Genomic DNA, 22,517 nt, shown 5'->3' on the forward strand with positions numbered 1-22,517 from the left:
TTAATGATTGATTGATTCTATTATTGGGAAAGGTGTCTTTCCAGGAACTCTCCAGACCACCCCCCTCTGTGCCCGCCAGACACATGATCATCCCCAGCAAGGTGACAGAGGTTTTGTTTCCTGGACTTGCCTTGCACCTCTCCGCCACAGTTTGGCGCCAACCACTAGGGGTCGCTGTCCGCCCGCACCCTGCCCCGGTTTCCTCCGCGAAGCAACTCCAGGACAGGAACGGCGTGAGTGAGCGTGGCGGCCGCGAGCCTGAGCGCGTGTCCGTCCCCTCCTATTCCTCTCCCCTCTTCTTCCTTCACCGAAACCCCGGCATTCCCGCCTCTGACCAGGACAGAGTCCGGTTGGGAGTCACGTGTCCGTCTCGCGGCGTTGGAAGATTCCAGTCAGAGGAGCTAGGTGCACGCAGAGAGGCCTTCCCCCTCCCCCCCTCCTGAGAGCCGCCCCGACACACCGGGCGCCGGATACATGCAGGGGGAGCTCGTCCTCCTCTGCTGGAGGTAAGAAGCTGAACACAGTAGGGGGCGCTAGTGAGAAGTCCTACGGGCAGCTGGTCTCCGGGTGACGTTGACTTACTCTTTCGGGGCCCTTCAACTCCTGAGGAAGTACGGGTTGGGCCGGCACTCTGGGACTTGTAGTCCCCCCTGCAGTTTGAGGGCCGCAGTACTATCTAGGCTGGAGTGAGGCCTGCAGTGTAGGCCGGGGCCTCCTCAGGGTGCTCGGATCCTTGGCAGCGTCCCGTCCCCTCAGAGGCCTCCCTCCTTACCAACCCAGAGCCCAGTGTACTTCCCAACTACTACCCCCCGGCCTGGGCCTTCACCCACCCCCTACCCCGGGCCTCTCCTCCTCCACTCCCCCACACGGCCCCGCGTTCTGTCCGGGATCAGAGGGGCATCTGGCCGGGCTGTTTTTGTTCCATACACCGTGGTGGTGACATTTTGTTTTGTGACCGATAGAGGCCGCTAGAGGAGCGCGGAAGAGGAACCACCGCCGTCCCCTCCACCTCCAGCACCACCTGGCAGAATGGACTTCCCGACTACAGGCCAGACCAAAGCCGCCGAAGCCAAGATCATCATCTATCCGCCCGGGGTCAAGGAGATCACCGACAAGATCACCAACGATGAGGTTGTCAAGAGGCTCAAAGTGAGTAGCCGGCCTCAGGCCTTCTCTGTGTGTCCTACCAGGCTGTTCATGTATTATAGATTATTATGATTAGTTTGTTTCTTTACAATCTCACATCTCTATAGATGAGGAGACACAAGGCAGGCCTTTTTTGTATAATGTAAGGCCCTGTGTGGATAGATGAGGTAGGTCTTCATATTACATAGATTTGGTAAATATAAAGTTGATTGTATGGGGAGATTGTAATGTGTGTGGTGACCCGAGGAGCTGCTTCACACCGCTTTTTGACAGCCTGTTCATTTCAGTAGGGGTGCCGTATTTACGACAGGCACAACTTTTAAAAATGGTACTGTAAACCATATGGTAGTGCCGTGCCATGCAGTTTGGCTGCAGACCTGCTGCATTTGTTAGATGCGTTTTGGGATACTGTTAACAGTTACTGACACTCGTACGTTCTTAATGTGCCTTTCCTGCAAGCATTCTGATGTGAACAGGCCCTTAACCACATGCCAAACGCTTAACGTACTTTTACTGCGGCAAGTAAACCCCCCCCCCCCCCTGTGCAAAATCATGTACCTCTACTTCATTTCATACAGGGGCTCCAGGTGGCGTGTGCGCTGATTGGCTAGAGGAAGCCAGTCAATGGGTCCCGTGGACCCAATGTCCGCCGGCCACCCGCAATCGTAAGACACAGAATAGCGGTCTGCCAATGTAAACAAGGCAGATTGCCATTCTGACAGGGAGGAAGATGGAGATCTTGTGTTTCTGCTAAGCAGGAATACTGATATCTGTCTTCCCCCGGTTAGTGTGTGTGTGTATGTATGTATGTGTGTGTGTGTATATATATATATATATATATATATATATATATATATATATACACACACATACATGCACACACATATACACATGTGTAGGTCTGAAAAGAAGTGACACGTGAATATAACAATATCTAAGTAGAATAATGAGTCCCAATTTATGATAGTTTAGATTAAAATCCAGGGTGATGTGCGTGGTCACAATGGATGCTAGATCCCAACACCAATAAGGAAACAGAAATACGCGCTTACCAGAAGGGCTGGATCCAAAATACCGTATAGCAAGAGCATATGAAAGAGACATATAGATCAGGCAATCTTTGGCATGGTCCTGGCTGTCTTAGGCAAAGTTTTGACGTGTTTCATCAGATAGGACTTTATCAAAGGTAAATGTCAGGCACATTGCCTGATCTATGTGTCTTTCATATGCTTTTGCTCCTGGATGTTTGTATCCCTTATTTTTATTAATAAAATATTTTAAGCGGATTTACACTGTTTGCTTCCTTTTTGTGTATCCTTTCCATGTCATGAGGAGAATGAGAGTTTTCATCTTACTTCATTTCATCCTACTATTGCAAATTTGAACATCTGTGGCTGCAGCACTCATTTGAAGATTCACCTATCCTCTTATGAGCCCATCTGACCCATTTGCTATACGGTATTTTGGGTCCAGCCCTTCTGGTAAGCGCATATTTCTGTTTCCTTATTGGTGTTGGGATCTAGCATCCATTGTGACTACGCTCATCACCCTGGATTTTAATCTTCATGATCATCACTTGGGACTCGTATATTCTATTTAATTTTTATTATTTTTTTTTTTTTTTTTTAGTGATTTTTTTTCACTTTATTACTTCTTTTCAGCGCTACACGTTTTATATAGATATTTGCTCCTTTTGATAACTTATGTCAGTTGCTTGTGTTAGCTGCTATTTTGTGGTTAGAGCAGTGTATCGCATTTCTTTTTTCCCCCGGTTAGAGCAATCCCCTCCCCACACCCAGTTAAGACCAGTACACATGATAAGAAAATCAGAAGTAAAATCACAAACGATCTGCCGATTTTCGGATCGTTGGTATGGTGCTTTCAACAGATGATTCCAAATTTACGGCCAACAAAAACTGGATGTACAGGCTATATTTTATCATACATGAACACAACGTCCAATTATTGTTTAGTACAGTTGTCCTACGAAAAGAATCATAAGAGCAAAACTACACATGCTCAGAAATGAAAGAATACATAAAAACAATTCAACACATCACATCACTTCTGAAGTAAAATTTTTTTTGTATGAGAATTTTCGTATATTGAGTAACCTATTCACTTTCGATATGGGATTAGCAAGGACATCAGATTTATTTGGGTACAGTGTGGCACGACCGTGCAAATGTCTCTTTAAAGTAACGCAGTGCCATAACGCAAAAAAATGCCTGTTCATTAACCGGTTGCCGACCGCCGCACGACTATATACTGCGGCGGTCAGCCCCGGCCAGGCAGAGTGACGTATCGGTACGTCACTCGCCTGTCACTGACTTGCGAGCCTATCGCGGGCGGGCGCGCGCCCGCCGCGGCTCGTTCACAGACAAGTCAGTGCGTGTGACCGGCGGACTCGATGTCAGTCAAGGGTCCAATCTGTCCGCCGCAATGTCGCAGTACCGAAAAAAAAATCGCAGATCGCCGCCATTATGCGTTAAAAAAAAACGACAAAAATCTTTCCCTTTGTTAGTAAACGCGATAACTTTTGCGCAAACCAATCAAAATACGCTTTTTGCAATTTTTTTTACCAAACATAGGTAGCATAAAACAAATTGGCCGAAAAATGTTAAAAAATTTTGATTTCTACTTTTTTTTTTGGGGGGAATTTCATATAAAAAAATGTGAAAAATATTGTTATTTTTGCAAAATTTACACTTTTTTTGTTTATAGCGCGTGATCAAAAAATCGCACAGGTGATCAAATACCGCCAAAAGAAAGCTCTGTTTGTGGGAAAAAAAGGACGTCAAATTCGTTTAGGTACAGCGTCGCACTACCGCGCAATTGTCCGTTAAAGTCACGCAGTAAAAAATCGCAAAAAAAACCCTGGTCCTTTAGCAGCCAAATCCTCCGGGGCTTAAGTGGTTAAGGGGGTAAAAGTTAAAGAACTAGCAAAAGTTTTTTTTTTTTTTTTTTTTTTTTTTTTCTTTCTTCCATTTTTGCCAGAGTAAGGGCCCATTCACAGGAACGCAGTTGGATGCGTTTTTTTGAACTGCTCTTCAACTGCATAGACTGCCCAAAATCAAGGTAATCTATGGGCGTAGGCCACATCATTGCAGTTCAGAACAGTTAAGAAAAAAAGTAGTATAGTTCTGCTCATGATCAAGGTACTGATCCATATAGACACCACTAGTAATGGCAGTGATCAGCGACTTACAGGGTGGTGTGAAATGGGCACTGACTGGGAGGGACATTGGCACTAACTGGGAGGGACACTGATGTAGCTAGTGACACTAATACATTGATCAGCGATACTATTGTACATTGTACTAGTGACACGGGCTGGAAGGAGTGATCAGGAGGGCAATCAAGGGGTTAACTGAGTTCCTAACCAGTGTGTGTGTGCTGCTTTTACTTACAGATTCTGTCTTGAGGCTTTCCTTGCTTTCAGTCTTGATCGATAACTGATGGCAGGCAGAAATCCAGCCCGATCTGTGTGTTGTGTTTACCAACACACAGATCTCTGTACTATGATTGGCCATAGCTGATCCGGTATAAAGCAAAAATGATTGGCTGTAACCTGCTGTTAAACCCATGCTGGGGGCACACGCATGCGCGTCTCTAAACCAGGAAGTGCTTGGTGGCGTAGGGGTAGGTCGTTGTTCTTGGGGCTGGATCGCAGCAGCAGTAAATGTACTGCTAGAGGTCAGCAAGAGGTTAAAGTGGAAGTTCAGTCAAACACTATACCTAAATCTACTTCCACCCCCCATTCTAAGCCTATTCGATTCACCCTGAGAAAAGAAGGATCTGTATACTTCAGTATAGGGGAGGGACAGCAGACAATGGATGCCCCCAATAGTAAGCCTATGGATGACGTCGTAGCCATGGCCGGTGGTCTCTCCTCTTCACTGAAGCCAGTGCTGGCACCCAAACGTGACAGAACCAGAGCGCCCTCAGCATAGGTAAGTACACAACTTTTTCCTTTACAGTGTAGATAGAATAGGGCTGGGAGTAGATTGAGGTATACTTGGAGTTTACACGAATTTCCACTTTAAGTCTAAGTTCACACTTGTGCGGATTGTGCGGCACACATTAGCACGGGTACTGCATCCTATTTATTCAAATGAGCTGATGGAAACAGGGAAAAGGTCCCTGACCTTTTATAAAAATTGTGCTGTCTTTTCTGATGTATGGCTATTGACAAATTAAACCATATTGAACTCGAAAGCAAACCTCTTTAGCTTACCATTTCTTAGATGTGATGGCTGCATTCATCTTCTTTTTTTTTTTTTTTTTATTAATCAAAAGGGTGCTTCATTGAAAAAAAAAAAAAAAGAAATGAAATGGAACGAACAGAGTGAAATAAAAGCCATGGGAATACAGCAAACCATGTGGTCTCAAAATATAAACGGGTATATACAACAGTGTTAGCAGGTGCAAGAAATAAATTCATCTTCTTTTCAGTCCTCCTAATTTCACCTTGTAATCCATCCAGTAAGTCTGTTTTTTTTATTAGTTTCTCAATAGAACAAGCTCTCCAGCAGTATGTTTCAGTTAGTGAAATGAGGCAAACCATTTAACACTAGTAGAGGTGCTTACAATGGTCATCTTTTTATATATTTATGTAAAACCTTTACCCCCCCCCCGCCCCCAAAGGAAAACTGCTGTAACTGCTTAAAAAGTGTTATCTGGAGCTTGGCTTTCATTTATATTTAAATCTTATTCTAGTACATCTAGCATTCCCTCCACCCAGACTGATAATTTATTCTGGCCATTAACCACTTAACCACTTGCCTACTGGGCACTTATACCCCCTTCCTGCCCAGGCCTATTTTCAGCTTTCAGCGCTGTCACGCTTTGAATGACAATTGCGCGGTCATGCTACACTGTACCCATATGAAATTTTTATCATTTTTTTCGCACAAATAGAGCTTTCTTTTGGTGGTATTTAATCACCTCTGGCTTTTTTCTTTCTTACAAAAAAAAAGAGTAAATTTTGAAAATAAAATACATTTTTCTCCTTCACTGATGGGGCGGCACTGATGAGGAGGTACTAATATGCATCACTGCTGGGCACTGAGAGGTGGCACTGCTGGGCACTGAGAGGCGACACTGATGGATACTGACGGGTGGCACTGATCAGCACTGATGGGCAGCACCATCAGTGCCCACACTCAGTGCCCATAGTGCTGCTAGTCAGTGCCTAGATGAGCAGGCACTGACTGGCAGCACTATGGGCACTGATGGCGGGCACTGTGGGCAGTTGTGGCATTTTTTCCCCTCTTCTGTAATCAGGGCACTGGTGATCAGTGCCCTGATTACCTTCCTTTGTGTCCCCTTACCGGTGATCAGGCTCTCCTCTTCCTCACACTGCAGTTTCTGTGTGAGGAAGAGAGCTGGCGATGAGAGTTGATCTCATATGTTTACATATGAGATCATCTCTCATTGCACGGTCCGATCATGTGGTAAATGGCCGCTGTGATTGGCCATTCACCACGATCTGTGATTGGCTGTGTCCAAGGGACACGGCCGACACAGATCTTCCCCGATGCACGCTCACGGGAGCGCGCGGGGAGCCTGTTACTGGGAGGTCGTATAAAGACTGCCTCCCGGAAATTAGAGCCCGCGCTGTAGCCGTACTTCGGCTATAGCGTGGGCCGGAAGTAGTTAAGGACCGGAAGGTTTTACCCCCTTAATGACCAGGCCATTTTTTCACTGACAGAACGGTCTGGCGTGTTTACTTTGGCAGACCGTCGTTCTATCTCTATGGGGAGTGATCGCGGTTGCCCGGGGGACATCGCAGCCGCTGGACCCGCTGATTGGCTCCCCCTTTAGCTACACAAAGCGACATACATGTACGTCATTACACGTAACAGAGCTTACCTACCACAGTATAACTACGGTGGGTGTTCGGCAAGTGGTTAAAATGAATTAACTCTCAAGTGATAAACATGCTTATTTGCATTTAACCAGGTGAAGCATGTGGGTTTTTTTATTTTTTTTTATTTTGCCAAGACTGCTGCTCCTGAACACACTGGCAGTGTTTTTTATTTTACTGCCAATAAAAGCCTCTGCTACTAAACACTTCCAAATGTCTGGTTGCTTGGACACAGGATAATATGCAAGGGAGGCACGAAAAAAAAAAACCACCCTGATGCCCCTAGAAGCAGCTGCAGAAACATCAAGGGTGCTTGAGGCCTTAGTTTTTTCCCCTTTAGATCTAGTCTGTTTACAGTCTGCTATGCCTGCAATAAAGTGAGGTTGGGAAGTAATGCTCCACATTGATGCAAACCGAACACTGAATTTATTCTTTGTGGGTAGTTTGCAGGTATGAAGTAAAAATAAGCACGTTTTGGTCTACTTTGGTGAATTGTGTGTGTGTGTGTGTATAATGAGTGTGGTACATTCACTTTAGCCATGTCTTTAGATTTGATTACAATGCTGTGAATGTGCTGCATGGCATTACAATTTTCAGAAACATATCCTTGTTTTGTCATTATGTTGCCCTTGTTTGAACATGTGATGTAAAACAGATGTAATCTGGCATTGCTGACCTTTTTGAAAATGCTGGTTGCCTGGCACTCCCTGCTGTAGATAATCTTAATCAGTGACCCAGAACATGCTTGCAATCATACAACATTGAAGTCAAACCTCTTGTTTTACCAAGTCCATGATTTAAGCTGGCCATACATGGATCGATGATCAGCTGGTTAAGCAAGGACCAGTTGAGATTTGATCCATCTATGGGCAGTCTGATTGTTCCAGTAACCAGCCTGTTGGTTTTTTTGTACATTTAAATACTGCCAGCAACTGTAGCCTCCAGCAGTAATCGTGTTCTGCCAACAGGACAAAATGGCACTACGGATGGCATTCAGTTTTTTTTTTTTTCAGTAAGTATTAATGGGGAGTCTAGTGATTTTTGCTAGCACAACAGATGACAGGTTGGCTATAGTGCTGTAAATGTTCAAATAGAAATATTTATGGGACAAGTGCCAATATCCACTGTACTATTGCTTTGGTAAAATGTGCCTTTACATAAAAATCGTGTTTACTCACCTGTTAGGACAGTGAGTGTGCATTGATATAACATCATTCAAGGTGGTACAAGAAATGCAAAAGAGGCAGGAATTGAATGTGTGCAATACAGCTTTTTTTTTTAGTATTGTTTTTTTTTTTGACAAGTATTTGCTCCTGCTTCCCACTTCGACCTGGAGGGCCTAGACAATTAGACAATCCAAGCGGAAGTTTGTTGCCTGTTCCTGTTGGCCCCTTTTTGCTATGACCACTGTCAGAAACCTGTTAAAGGTGTGCTGTGGTAGTGGTAATGGGGAAGTTCGGCTGTGTGTAATGGTATAAAAAGCTGTACAGCCTGCTATAAATGTGGGAACATGATTAACCACTTCCAGACCAGCCACTGTATATTTGTCAGTACTTTGATGTTAAATTCTTGGGTTATGGCAGCAGATAACTGCCATAACCCCGGTATTTTTTTAAACGGCGGTCCGCTTTACCATACAGGTGGTCTCAGCGGCAGATTCGCCGCCGGATCATCTTTATGGGTGCGGGAGAGGTGCCCCTCCCGCCACTTTCGCGAGCCATCGGTAGCGGGGAAAACGATCCGGTCCTCTCTCCTCTTAGGCAGGAAGTCGTGTGAGGGCAAGATGGCCCCCACTCGACTCTATGGCCTTGGAGGACCAGGGCGACGACAAACGCCGCTTCCTCCCAACGGCCTTTTCATCATGGAAAAATGCTTTTTTTTTTTTTTTTTTTTTTTTTTTTTTTTGGGCTTTTTAGTGTAGGTGTGAGTTCTTAGGTCTTTTTGACCCCAGATATGACAATAAAGAGGTCTTGTCCTGCTTATTTCTTTAAAAAATGTTTACATTCCTTGTAAAAGGAATAAAGGTGATCAAATTTTTTTATATTAAAGGAATAGTGTAAAAATAAAAGTTAAAAAAATTAAAGCGCCCCGTCCCTTTTAGCTTGCCCGCAGAAGCGAACCACATATGTAAACAGTGTTCAAACCACACGTGAGGTATCGCCGCGATTGTTAGAGCGAGAGCAATAATTCTAGACCTCCTCTATAACTCTAAACTGGTAACTTGTAGAAACTTTTAAAATGTTGCCCATGGAGATTTTTAAGTACCAATGTTTGTCGCCATTCTGCGAGCGTGCGCAATTTTAAAGCATGACATGTTGGGTATCTATTTACTCGGCGTAACATTATCTTTCACATTATAGAAAAAAACTGGGCTGTATTTTCTTAATTCCATAAAGTGTATTTTTTTGCAAAAAAAATTGAGTTTGTAAGACCGCTGCGCAAATATGGTGATAAAAAAATATTGCAATTATCTCCATTTTATTCTCTAGTCTATGGGGTCTCTGCTAAAAAAAAAAAATGTTTGGGGATTCCAAGTAATTTTCTAGCAAAATAAATATTTTAACTTGTAAACAATGAGTTTCATAAATAGGCCCAGTCCTTAAGTGGTTAAACTGCTGCTGCCCATGAGAGGGAAGAACATCTTTCATACATGTTCCTAGATGTCACGTCACCGAATCTCCCATGTTGCTTCTGTAATATGTGTATTATGTGGCCATGTTAAATGAAACAGAGTTTGTTACTGTAAACAGATGCGACTGTCCTTTCTTATTTTAGCTTGACCCAGTGCAAAACATATGGCTGTGTATGTTGAGTAATATGGCTCAATACACTTCTCTTGGGTGCTGGAGAATAGGAATGCACCCATAACACTTTTTTGGCTACCAGTACTGATACTTTAAGTACTCGCTGATACCAATTACTGATACCCATTTCCCAGGCTCCCACTGTCCCCCCCCTGCACTGCTTTTCCCCACTGTACTACACTGAATGCCTGTCTTCCCACACACACCCTCTTTTCTTCACTGTGCCCTTACCCCCTGCACACCAGTTCCCCCCACTGCACTACCTACTGCTGATCTTTGTGCAACATGCTGCCTTTTCTTCTCCCATTACCTGGGAGGAAGAGCAGCGCTGCTATCTGTCCACTTGCAATAGATCCCGACAGTCTGGGAGGATGGTGATATCAGGGCAAGAAGGACTTCCATGCAGGGCATCAGTTGCACCCGCCTCACAGTTCCCTTCCTCATTCTGCACATCTGACTGCTGGCTTCGTCCCAGTTCTCTCCTCTTGTGCTTGAGCTGCACTGCAGGCTGGTCATGGAGCAGAGACCCAGCAGGGGAGCACTCTTATCCTACAAGGAGCCCTAGCAGAAGCTGTCCCTGGTTTTAATCACATTTATCTGTTTTTGTGTACATTTCAGTTGTCAGTGGGTGAATCCTGTCGACAGCTGAAAGAACTGAGCCAGTAGGTATTGTATTGTATCGGTGCATTTCCACGAGTAATGCTACTCCTGGAATTGCTTGGTATCGGCACCGATATCGGTATCCTTGCAATCCTATTGGAGAACATTCAGAATGGTAGGAGTGCATGCTATGTTTGTCTGCTCTCCTCCCTCCCTCTACACAGCGGCACCTGCTGTCCCAGGCCCTCAGATACATAACGGGCAGGGAGAAATTGGGCGTAAACTTCTTGGCGCCATAGCAACCTGGTGCCTGGGGTTTTGTCAAGTTCTGGCTAAAAGTGGTTGTAAACCCTTCCAAATACCCAGTGAAGTGACTGACCTCAGATAATACACATAGATTAAACAAATCCTCCTACGTTAGCTGTACCTGTCTATCTGAAGCCTCCTCTTCTCTACATCCATTCAAAGGGCAGACTTTTGTCTGTCAGAAAATGGGACAGAGAGCTGAAATGACACACTGCAGAGCTCAGTGAGGAAAGATCTAAGAGCTGATTGGAGGGAAGAGACACACCCACTTTCACACAGAAACAGCTGAAGCTGTCAATTAGCTGGAGTTCCCTTACCTGTCACCTTTTTTTCCTCCTGGTGCCAGGAAAACTTGTCAGAAGTGTTATGAATAGATACAAGTACACACTATGGAGGGATATCCTTTTTTCCATTTTACAGGTCTGCTGTTTACAACCACTTTTGAACGTATTTAACCACTTGCCGACCGCCGCACGACTATTTGCCTGTGAGGGGCTGACTGCCGACGTAAAGTCATGTAGATCTACGTCGCTAGCCTGTGAGGGTCTAGGGAGCGGCGATCGTCCGTGACAGCGGGAGAAAGTCAGGCGGCTGATGTAAACAAGCCGCCTGTCATTCTCCCCTGTGTAGAAACAGTGATCATATGGTTCTACTATGTAGGACCGTTGATCACTGTTCCTACAGCTCAAGCCACAGCCAATCAGTTAGAATCACGCCTTTAGGGACACACACAGCCCCTCCCTCTCAAAAAAATGTAACCCCTTCACTGCCAGTGTAATTTTACAGTAACAGTGCATATGTATAGCACTGATTACTGTAGAAATGTCACTGGTAACCCCAAAAGTGTCAAAAATGTCAGTCAAGGGTCCGATCTGTCCGCCGCAATTTCGCAGTACCGCAAAAAAAATCGCCATTACGCGTAAAAAAAAAAAATGACAAATCTTTCCCTTTGTTAGTAAACGCGATAACTTTTGCGCAAACCAATCAAAATACGCTTTTTGCGTTTTTTTTTTTTTCAAACATATGTAGCATAAAACAAATTGGCCGAAAATGTTATATTTTGATTCTTACATTTTTTTTGGGGAATTTCATATAAAAAAAATGTGAAAAATATTGCTATTTTTGCAAAATTGACGCTTTTTTTTTTTTTGTTTATAGCACATGATCAAAAAATCGCACAGGTGATCAAATACCACCAAAAGAAAGCTCTGTTTGTGGGGAAAAAAGGACGTCAAATTCGTTTGGGTACAGTGTCGCACGACCGCGCAATTGTCCGTTAAAATCACGCAGTGCCGAATCGCAAAATAGGCCCTGGTCAGGAAGGGGGTAAAATCTTCCGGGGCTTAAGTGGTTAACCACTTTGCCACCGGAGGATTTTGATGTCTTATATCTGGGCCACTTTTTGCGATTCGGCACTGTGCGACTGACAATTGCGCGGTCGTGCGACGCCGTACCCAAACGAAATTTACGTCCTCTTTTTCCCCCACAAACAGAGCTTTCTTTTGGTGGCATTTGATCACCTGTGCAATTTTTACTTTTTGCGCTATAAACAAAAAAAGAGCGTCAATTTTAAAAAAAATAACAATATTTTTCAAATTTTTTGATGAAATTCCCCCCAAAAAAATTTAAAATTTTTTAAATTTTTGGCCAATTTGTTTTCTGCTACCTATGTTTGGTAAAAAAAAATCACAATAAGGACCCTTGACTGGCATTTTTTACACTTTTGGGGGTACCAGTGACATTACTGCAGTAATCAGTGCTATATATATATGCACTGTTACTGTAAAAATGACACTGGCAGGGAAGGGGTTAATTTTATTGGAGAGGGAGGGGTTAATGTATGCCTGGTGCTTACTAACGTGTGTGGGGGGAGGTGACTGAGTGACACAGGGACAGATTGCATGTTCAGCTATGCTGAATCCTGCAATCTGTCACTGTTTGTCACTTAGGAGATCCGCCCGCTTTGTTTACACAAGCGGGCGGATCTCCAAACTCGATTCCCCGACGATCGGGGAAGAGCAGCGGCGATCGCTGCTGCTCCTCCCCTGGCCCGACTCCCGCTGTGACTGAAAACAGCGGGAGCGAGCCTCCGGCAGCGCGCGAGGGCCGCCCACAAGGGGAGGAGTCCAGCAACGTAGGTCTACGTCGCTGGATGGAATCGAGCCACTTTGTCGCAGTACAGTCCGTGACTGGTCGGCAAGTGGTAAAAAAAAAAAACAAAGTTGTAACTTTATTTGCAGACGAGATATGGAGGGTGGTAGTATGGTATCTAAAATTGTAGCAGATAGAATCTGGAGTATCTGTGCTTAGTTACCAATCTGGCTTCAGTTTGTTCAGTTAATCCTTGAAAAGCTAGAAGCTGATTGGTTGCCATGCAGATCTTTTCCAGTCTTAGTAAATTCCCTTCTGCAATAAAGACTTCTTACCTTCCTCCTCACAAGATGCATTACAATGTACATGGAGTCATGCATGCCTAGTTCAGTGTACATTGTCTTCATGCATCCTTGCTGAGGTTAATGAACTTCTGTGTGCATCAAGATGGACAAAGACCCTGAAGCTGGGGAGAAGATGTTGGTGAAAGAGCTTGAGGTGAGTATCTAAAGCTTTTGTTCATCTACCTACAATTGAAAATAAAGTGAACATGTTCTATGTTGTGGGGAACATCTGGTAATGTGGATTGTGATTAAGTAGTTTAAAATGTGTGAGGATGCCTAGGCAGTCCTGTGCCTATAGCTTCATAGCTGTGTATCTGTGTGGATGTAAGGGTCTGCTGCCTCTGACTGCTAGTCTCACAAGATTTGCAGATGCTTTGGCTTTGACATGAGCAATTCTTGCCCTGCCTCTACCAGGATGGCCATCTCTGCACAGACAGTGGACAAGGTACAGTTGGTGAGTAATTGGGGGTTATGGATAGGAATACATGGAAGGGAGACCATAGGAAATACTGGCAACCAGTTCTTTGCTCTCTGCCTGAATTGTATAGGGAACAGCATTCAAAATTTAGATCCTCTGCCAAGCACCCAGTTTTTGCAAAGCATATTTACCAAATATGACACTTACTTGCCAATGCAGGATGCCCTTTGTTGGTCAATCCTGGCTGCTGACAGCATTCTTGATTGGCTGGGGTGACAAAACTCCTGCTGTCCGGGCAGATTCAGCATTTGTACACTGAGCTGCTCATGTATGGCTCAGTGTACATTTAGAAAAAAAACATTGCTAGTAGACTGGTGAGATGCATCTTTTTTATAAAAGATAAAAACAGGAAATGTTGGACATGACAACCTGCTTGCTAGTAACGTTAAAATAGAGATTTACTTCCGCTTTAGGCTGCATTCACACCTGGGCATATCGTTTTCAGACGTTTTTTGCAGGTGTTTGGTGGCAGGCATCGACCTCTGACGAAAAACGCTTGTAATCTGCCAAAAAAGCTCATGTATTTTTTTTGAGCTTCAGGCAACAAAATGCTCATGTGCTCAGTGACCATTGAAATGGATTGGATTTTGCTTGTTGGGCATTTTGGAACTTAACCACTTACCCACCAGGCCTATTTCGGACACTTTTTGTTTACAAGTTAAAACCAGTATTTTTTCCTAGAAAACTACTTGGAACCCCCAAACATTATATATATATATATATATATATATATATATATATATATATATATATATATATATATATATATATATATAAAGATATTTTTTAGCAAAGACTCTGGAGAATAAAATGGCGGTCATTGCAATATTTTTTATCACGCGGTATTTGCGCAGCGGTCATTAAAACGCCATTTTTTTGGAAAAATTTTGAAAAATCACATTTCACTGCATTTAAAAAATACTAAACAGTAAAGTTAGCCCATTTTTTTTTTTGTATATTGTGAAAGATGTCACGCCGAGTAAATAGATACCCAACATGTTACGGTTTAAAATTGCGCCCCCCCCGTGGGATGGCGACTAACTACGGTCAATAGAGATCTCAATAGGCGACGCTTTAAATTTATTTAACGGTTACCAGCTTAGAGTTAGAGTGTAGCTCTTTTTTTCTAAATTGTTGCGCACGCTCTGGCGATCGCGGCGATACTTCACATGTGTGGTTTGAACAGCCATTTCATTTGCGGCTCGACTTCCGTATACGTTTTTTTTTCGTGCACGAGCTAACGGTGACGGGGGCGGCTAAATTTATTTTTTTTTTCCCTTTTTATTTTATTAATTTTTTTAACTTTATTACAGTTTTTAAAAAAAAAAAAAAAATCTGATCACTTTTATTGCTGTCACAAGCAATGTAAACATCCCTTGTGACAGCAATATGCAGTGACAGGTACACTTTATGGAGGGATCGAGGGTCTAAAAGACCCTAGACCCCTCCACTACACTTCCATGTATGCATACAGCCGTTTTTCAAATTTGCCGCCTTTTTGCAGCACAGTAACCCGAAAGTGACGTCATGGACGCCGCTTCCGGGTTACGTCATCGGAGACCCGATCAAAGCCGTTTCTGGCATTGATCGGGACTCCATCCAGCCGGCAGACGGGAGCCCCGGTAAAAGCCGCGGGAGGGGGGGGGGGGGGATGTGCCCCCCCCCCCCCCCGGGTAACGATCGACCGCATCGGTCGTTACCGACGGAAAGCCAACCGTCTGCTCTAAACTACGGTACCGGGATGATGCCTCTAGCTAGAGGCATCATCCCGGTATACCCCCGCAAAGTTTACGGACGTCATATGACGTCCACCCAGGGAGAAGTGGTTAAGAGATGAGCGTTTTACGACCTGAAAAACGCTCAGGTGTGAACAGGGCCTAAAAGTGTGAGCTGATTTTATGTAGCTGTGTATTTTTGTAATGCCTTCATTAGGGTTGTGATTTATTTTTATTTTTTTATTAAAGTGTGAGTGGAAGTTAGGCTTGGCCATACATAGTCAAAATATTCACCTTCTCTGAAGCAGGGGAGGCCACACATTGATCGAAGCTGGTCACTGCTGTACTAGCGCAGGGTTCTGTGCGATTTTTAGTGCTGTCACAAAGTGGGGGAAAAACAGCAAATTTCTGGCAGGATTAACGGACAATACATTTTTATTTAATTTTTTTAAAAAAGATGGAGCCTAAAGTTTACCAATAATCTGTTAACCACTTCATTAATTGCTCGGTCATGCAGTGTTGTAACAATATAAATTTAAATAACTTTGTCACACAAATAGAGCTTTCCTATGGTGGTATTTGGGCTTTTTTTTTTTTTTTTTTTTTGCGATGGGAACGAAAAAAAAAAAAATATTGGGAGAAAATTTTTTATTACTTTCTCCTCTAAAACATATCCAATAAATAAAAAAAAATGTATTTCTTCATTAATTTTGGCCAAAATGTATTCTGCGTTGTGTTTGGTAAAAAAATAAAAATTGATTGGTTCGGGTGAAAGTTGGTGTCTACAAACTATGGTGTGTGTGTGTGTGTGTGTGTGTATGTATGTATTAAGTAATGGCATTGATAAGCGACTTATAATGGGACATCGCTAGTGCAGCGGCCAATCTGACACGGACTAACTGCCACTAACCTTACCAGTGACCGTAATACTACTATACACTGTATGAATGACACTGGCTGGGAAGGGGGTTATCTAGTTCCATCAAAGGGGTTAAATGTGTGCTTAACAATGTATGATGTGTGCTGGTTTTTACCCAATTTCTGTTTCTTATGCCTGTAAGAAACAGATCATTTCCTCTGTACAGAGCCCTGCGTTGATTGCTGTGATTGGACACAGCCGCTCAGCAGGTCTGGGCTGTAAATCATTGGCCGGGACTTGCTGACTGACTCGTGTCAGGCAGCGATGTACAGGTACTTTGCTTTGCCTACGCTGGCCTTCTGTTCGGTGGGCTGTCTAAGTGGTTAAATACATTGATAAATTGTGCATCTGAAGACTGTCACAATCCTACTACAAAGCTGATCGATTTCACTCCTGAATGCCTAACATTTGTTGCGTAGAGTCCAAGATGATGTAAGCGGAGTAAGAGGAGTAGCAAAATCCTTGCCCACTAAGGACTTGTAATAACAGCTGTAGGGCTGCAACTAATGATTAATTTGTCTGTCGACTAATCTATTGATTATTTTTACGATTAGTCGACTAATCTAACGATTATTTAAATTTTTTGTTTTTTTGCTTAATTTAGTCTTTTTGATTAGCTAATTAATCCTGTAATTAACAGACCCCTCAGTAAGCCCCCCTCCCACTACAGACCCCTCAGTAAGCCCCCCTCCCAGTACAGCCCCCCACAGTAAGCCCTCCCACCCAGTACAGACCACTTAGTAAGCCCCCCTCCCAGTACAGACCCCTCAGTAAGCCCTCCCACCTAGTTCAGACCACTTACTAAACCCCCCTCCCAGTAGAGACCCCTCAGTAAGCCCTCCCATCTAGTACAGACCACTTACTAAGCCCCCCCCCCTCCCAGTACAGACCCCTCAGTAAGCCCTCCCACCTAGTACAGACCACTTACTAAACCCCCCTCCCAGTACAGACCCCTCAGTAAGCCCTCCCACCCAGTACAGACCACTTAGTAAGCCCCCCTCCCAGTGCAGACCCCCCAGTAAGCCCTCCCACCTAGTACAGTATGTACTGGGTGGGAGGGCTTACTGAGGGGTCTGCACTGGGAGGGGGGGGGGCTTACTAAGGGGTCTGTACTAGGTGGGAGGGCTTACTGAGGGGTCTGTACTGGAAAGGGGGCTTACTAAGTGGTCTGTACTGTACAGACCACTTAGTAAGCCCCCCTTCCAGTACAGACCCCTCAGTAAGCCCTCCAACCTAGTACAGACCCCTTAGTAAGCCCCCCTCCCAGTACAGACCCCTTAGTAAGCCCCATTCCCAGTGCAGACCCCTCAGTAAGCCCTCCCACCTAGTACAGTATGTACTGGGTGGGAGGGCTTACTGAGGGGTCTGCACTGGGAGGGGGGGCTTACTAAGGGGTCTGTACTAGGTGGGAGGGGGGCTTACTAAGGGGTCTGTACTAGGTGGGAGGGCTTACTGAGGGGTCTGTACTGGAAGGGGGGCTTACTAAGTGGTCTGTACTGTACAGACCACTTAGTAAGCCCCCCTCCCAGTACACTAGTACAGACCCCTCAGTAAGCCCTCCAACCTAGTACAGACCCCTTAGTAAGCCCCCCTCCCTGTGCAGACCCCTCAGTAAGCCCTCCCACCTAGTACAGACTGTACTAGGTGGGAGGGCTTACTGGGGGGTCTGTACTGGAAGGGGGGCTTACTAAGGGGTCTGTACTAGGTGGGAGGGCTTACTGGGGGTTCTGTACTGGGAGGGGGGCTTACTAAATGGTCTGTACTGTACAGACCACTTAGTAAGCCCCCCTTCCAGTGCAGACCCCCCAGTAAGCCCTCCCACCTAGTACAGGCCATTACAAGCCGGTGTAGCGCCGCAAATGTGACATGTCTAAGTAGCTGGGGGAGGATGCAAATGTGTGTTGTGGCAGTACAGGGGTGCTGGAGACGGTCAGCACTCACCTCTCGTCTCCGACGGAGCCCGGCGGGGGAATTTCACCCGGCCGGCAATGCTTCAAGCGGCGCGGCGGCCGGCCGGGGGCGTGTGACGTCACACGTTGACGCGTCGACGCATTTTCCGCACGTCGACGATTTTTTGTAGTCGACGTAGTTGACTACGTCGACGAGTCGTGACAGCCCTAAACAGCTGCCTGACATGCCAGACAGTATGAGGGTTGGATGGTGACAAGGTAGTTCGCATGATTGCATTGTACTTAAAGATTGTCATGGTAGTATATGTGTTAAGTAATTTCCCACCTTATTTTCAGTTACAATCCGTTTTCTTTGGTTGCACTTTTTCTGTGCAAAACCATGATTAGAAAGTTGAGCTTATGAGCAGGAGGGATATAGTATTAATGGCAAAACTTGTGGGATTTGCGTTTACATATGCTAGTGTTTTGCCTTTATACTCAATGGTAGGCTCAAACACTTGACTCATTCTAGTGAAGTACAATGGGGGTACATTCTCGTGGGATTCTGGATATATGTGCCAGTGAATTCACCACCAGTCAACTAATTTTAAGCTTCATTCAAGTGATAGTATGTGAAGGTAAGAGGAGCAATAAAGTACAATCATTGTGCAGCATTAATCATAGGGCAAAGAAATGTGGAAACTTGCATTGCTATGTTTTTCTTTTAAAGGTGCAAGTTTCAGGGCCATTACCTAAATTCTGGCTTCACTACCAAGAGTTAATTACCTGTAATAAACTTGTAGCCATTGAAGTCTGAAATGCTTGAATTTCCATCTTATGTGCTTGTGTGGTTAATGATGCTTACTGTATAGTAAAACTAGTATTCGGATGACCCCATTGGAGTCTAAACCAGCATCAGTGGCAACTCCCAAACCTCTACGTGTTTGGTAAGTAGTTTCCATAGGTATTGAACAAATATTGTAGTCTCTTGTGACCATTTATACAGTTGTAAGTATGGGAACCTGTAAAGGTTGTTCACACTACAATGCATGCAGACCTTTGTGTTGACAAGTATTTTCATGTTTTGAACTGAAAGAAGTACATCTAAAGCCTGTTTGGCTGTACTTCTCCTGTGGATCACAAGAGTGCAGTTCGTTCTGCACTTGTGACCCGTTTTCAGCTGATAGCGGGATGAAGTCACAGAGCCGGTCCAGGCTGGGCAACGATGGCGACCATATAGTCTGGGTCCACCCAGGACCAGTACCTTGCTCAGCCTCTCAGCGATCCTCTAAGAGCCTGGGCAGAGCAGTGGTGACAGTCACCAGCTCTCTGCTCATGGTGCTCTGAGAAGTGAGCGATCAGTGGTCTTTGATTGCTCAGTTCTCAGTCTTAGAGCTGGCGGTGACAGATGCAGCATCGGACTTCAAAGAAATATATATTTTTTCTTTAATTTTTTTAAAGATGCACCAAGTGGAATCTGATTTGAACTCCTGTCAGATCTACTATCTGCAGCTCTGTAGGAAAGACTTTCCCAATGAAGATTTCACCAGATAGGATATGCAGAAAAATCTGTAACAGGGACACATGGTGTATTTTTACCTGTTGCGGAGTTCCCTTTAGTTCCTGTGTTTTATGTGGTTGATAGCAAGACACGGTAGTATGTGGAAAGTTCTTCAATGGATATCCATAAAAGACTGACACATTCTAAGCATCCTCCACATCATCCAAAACTAAAGCCTTGTACTCACAGGCTGAAAAACATCCAGTTCAGCAGGAACCAGCCGACTTTCGTCCCATGTTTACAGCTGTCTGTTCTACGGAAGCCAGTGTCTGGTGCCAGTGCTTTGGTTTGGCGGCGGCAGAGACCAGTGGTGGGACATTTTTTTTTTTTTTCCTGGTCCCGCCCACCTGTCTTGTTGCGCAGGTACTGCTGCCATTTTTTCCAGTTGCTGAGTGGTGACTCGCCCGGTTGGTAGAGGTATCCGGCAAAGGCAGGCGCTCTGCGTCACTTCCACCTGAAAGTGCAGGTGGAGAGGGGAGGAGCAGATCTGGTGACTATTTCTGGTTTTGGTCTGGCGCAGCAGCACTATTGGAGTCCGGAACCAGCGTTCCTAGCCACATGTAGACACTGCAACACCGCTATGGACACGGTCGAGGCAGCAAGTGGCACAGGCACCAGCAAGGCCCAGGTAAAGGGTGGATTGGTCATCTTGCCCTGATTACTGTGGGGTCTCTCTCCCCCCCCTTCCCCCCCCCCCCCCGGTGGGTGGGCCTGTCTGGGCACATGGAGTTTTGTTTATGCTTCCTGTGCTGAGAAATACAGTGGGTACGGAAAGTATTCAGACCCCCTTAAATTTTTCACTCTTTGTTATATTGCAGCCATTTGCTAAAATCATTTAGGTTCATTCTTCTTCCTCATGAATGTACACATAGCACCCCATACTGACAGAAAAACACAGAATTGTTGACATTGTTGCAGATTTATTAAAAAAGAAAAACTGAAATATCACATGGTCCTAAGTATTCAGACCCTTTGCTCAGTATTTAGTAGAAGCAACCTTTTGATCTAATACAGCCAGGAGTCTTTTTGGGAAAGATGCAACAAGTCTTTCACACCTGGATTTGGGGATCCTCTGCCATTCCTCCTTGCAGATCCTCTCCAGTTCTGTCAGGTTGGATGGTAAACGTTGGTGGACAGCCATTTTTAGGTCTCTCCAGAGATGCTCAATTGGGTTTAAGTCAGGGCTCTGGCTGGGCCATTCAAGAACAGTCACGGAGTTGTTGTGAAGCCACTCCTTTGTTATTTTAGCTGTGTGCTTAGGGTCATTGTCTTGTTGGAAGGTAAACCTTCGGCCCAGTCTGAGGTCCAGAGCATTCTGGAGAAGGTTTTTGTCCAGGATATCCCTGTACTTGGCCGCATTCATCTTTCCCTCGATTGCAACCAGTCGTCCTGTCCCTGCAGCTGAAAAACACCCCCACAGCATGATGCTGCCACCACCATGCTTCACTGTTGGGACTGTATTGGACAGGTGATGAGCAGTGCCTGGTTTTCTCCACACATACCGCTTAGAATTAAGGCCAAAAAGTTCTATTTTGGTCTCATCAGACCAGAGAATCTTATTTCTCACCATCTTGGAGTCCTTCAGGTGTTTTTTAGCAAACTCCATGCGGGCTTTCATGTATCTTACACTGAGGAGAGGCTTCCGTCGGGCCACTCTGCCATAAAGCCCCGACTGGTGGAGGGCTGCAGTGATGGTTGACTTTCTACAACTTTCTCCCATCTCCTGACTGCATCTCTGGAGCTCAGCCACAGTGATCTTTGGGTTCTTCTTTACCTCTCTCACCAAGGCTCTTCTCCCCCGATAGCTCAGTTTGGCCGGACGGCCAGCTCTAGGAAGGGTTCTGGTTGTCCCAAACATCTTCCATTTGAGGATTATGGAGGCCACTGTGCTCTTAGGAACCTTAAGTGCAGCAGAAATCTTTTTGTAACCTTGGCCAGATCTGTGCCTTGCCACAATTCTGTCTCTGACCTCTTCAGGCAGTTCCTTTGACCTCATGATTCTCATTTGCTCTGACATGCATTGTGATCTGGAAGGTCTTATATAGACAGGTGTGTGGCTTTCCTAGTCAAGTCCAATCAGTATAATCAAACACAGGTGGACTCAAATGAAGGTGTAGAACCATCTCAAGGATGATCAGAAGAAATGGAAAGCACCTGAGTTAAATATATGAGTGTCACAGCAAAGGGTCTGAATACTTAGGACCATGTGATATTTCAGTTTTTCTTTTTTAATAAATCTGCAACAATGTCAACAATTCTGTGTTTTTCTGTCAGTATGGGGTGCTATGTGTACATTCATGAGGAAGAAGAATGAACTTAAATGATTTTAGCAAATGGCTGCAATATAACAAAGAGTGAAAAATTTAAGGGGGTCTGAATACTTTCCGTACCCACTGTAGGTTGACTCTTTGGGATGGCTTGTCTTGTGTTTTTTCCTTGTTATGGCAGGCTAAGAGCTCTGACCTGGCAGTTAAAAAGAAATGCCCTTCATGCAAAGCAAAGTTACCAGAAGGTTGGAAGAATACACTGTCAGACATGCATTGACTCCCTGGTTAAAGAAGAAGCTTCTACTGCATGCAGCGACTTAATTGCCTCTGTTAAAGAGCTGGATGCTACCATTCAATCCTTTCGATTTTTGCTAACAAACCCATACATCCTTAAGTCAGCCATCTACCTCCACAATCATCTCAGGGCTTACTGTTCATCCCTACGGTGGAGGTTGAAGTCGGTTCCCCCTACCCAAGAGGGACAATTCCCCCTCTCATTCCAAAGAAGGTTCAGAGGAGGAAGGGGTA

At 44.8% G+C, this 22,517-nt stretch overlaps 1 protein-coding gene across 3 annotated transcripts in view; it reads left to right on the forward strand.

The window, feature by feature from the left end:
* The first annotated feature begins 424 nt into the window (after window positions 1-424).
* The window catches only part of PDS5A (PDS5 cohesin associated factor A), a 337,552-nt gene continuing 315,459 nt past the window's right edge, over window positions 425-22,517 (forward strand). For all 3 annotated transcript variants that reach the window (XM_082258623.1, XM_082258625.1, XM_082258624.1), the window contains exons 1-2: window positions 425-506; window positions 963-1,149. In XM_082258623.1, coding sequence (XP_082114749.1) covers window positions 1,030-1,149 — 120 coding nt within the window. In that variant the 5' untranslated portion in view covers window positions 425-506; window positions 963-1,029. The remainder of the gene's footprint in view (window positions 507-962; window positions 1,150-22,517) is intronic.

The sequence above is a fragment of the Pelophylax lessonae genome (assembly GCF_965119305.1).
Source record: "Pelophylax lessonae genome assembly, chromosome: 1".
Taxonomy (NCBI): Eukaryota; Metazoa; Chordata; class Amphibia; order Anura; family Ranidae; genus Pelophylax; species Pelophylax lessonae.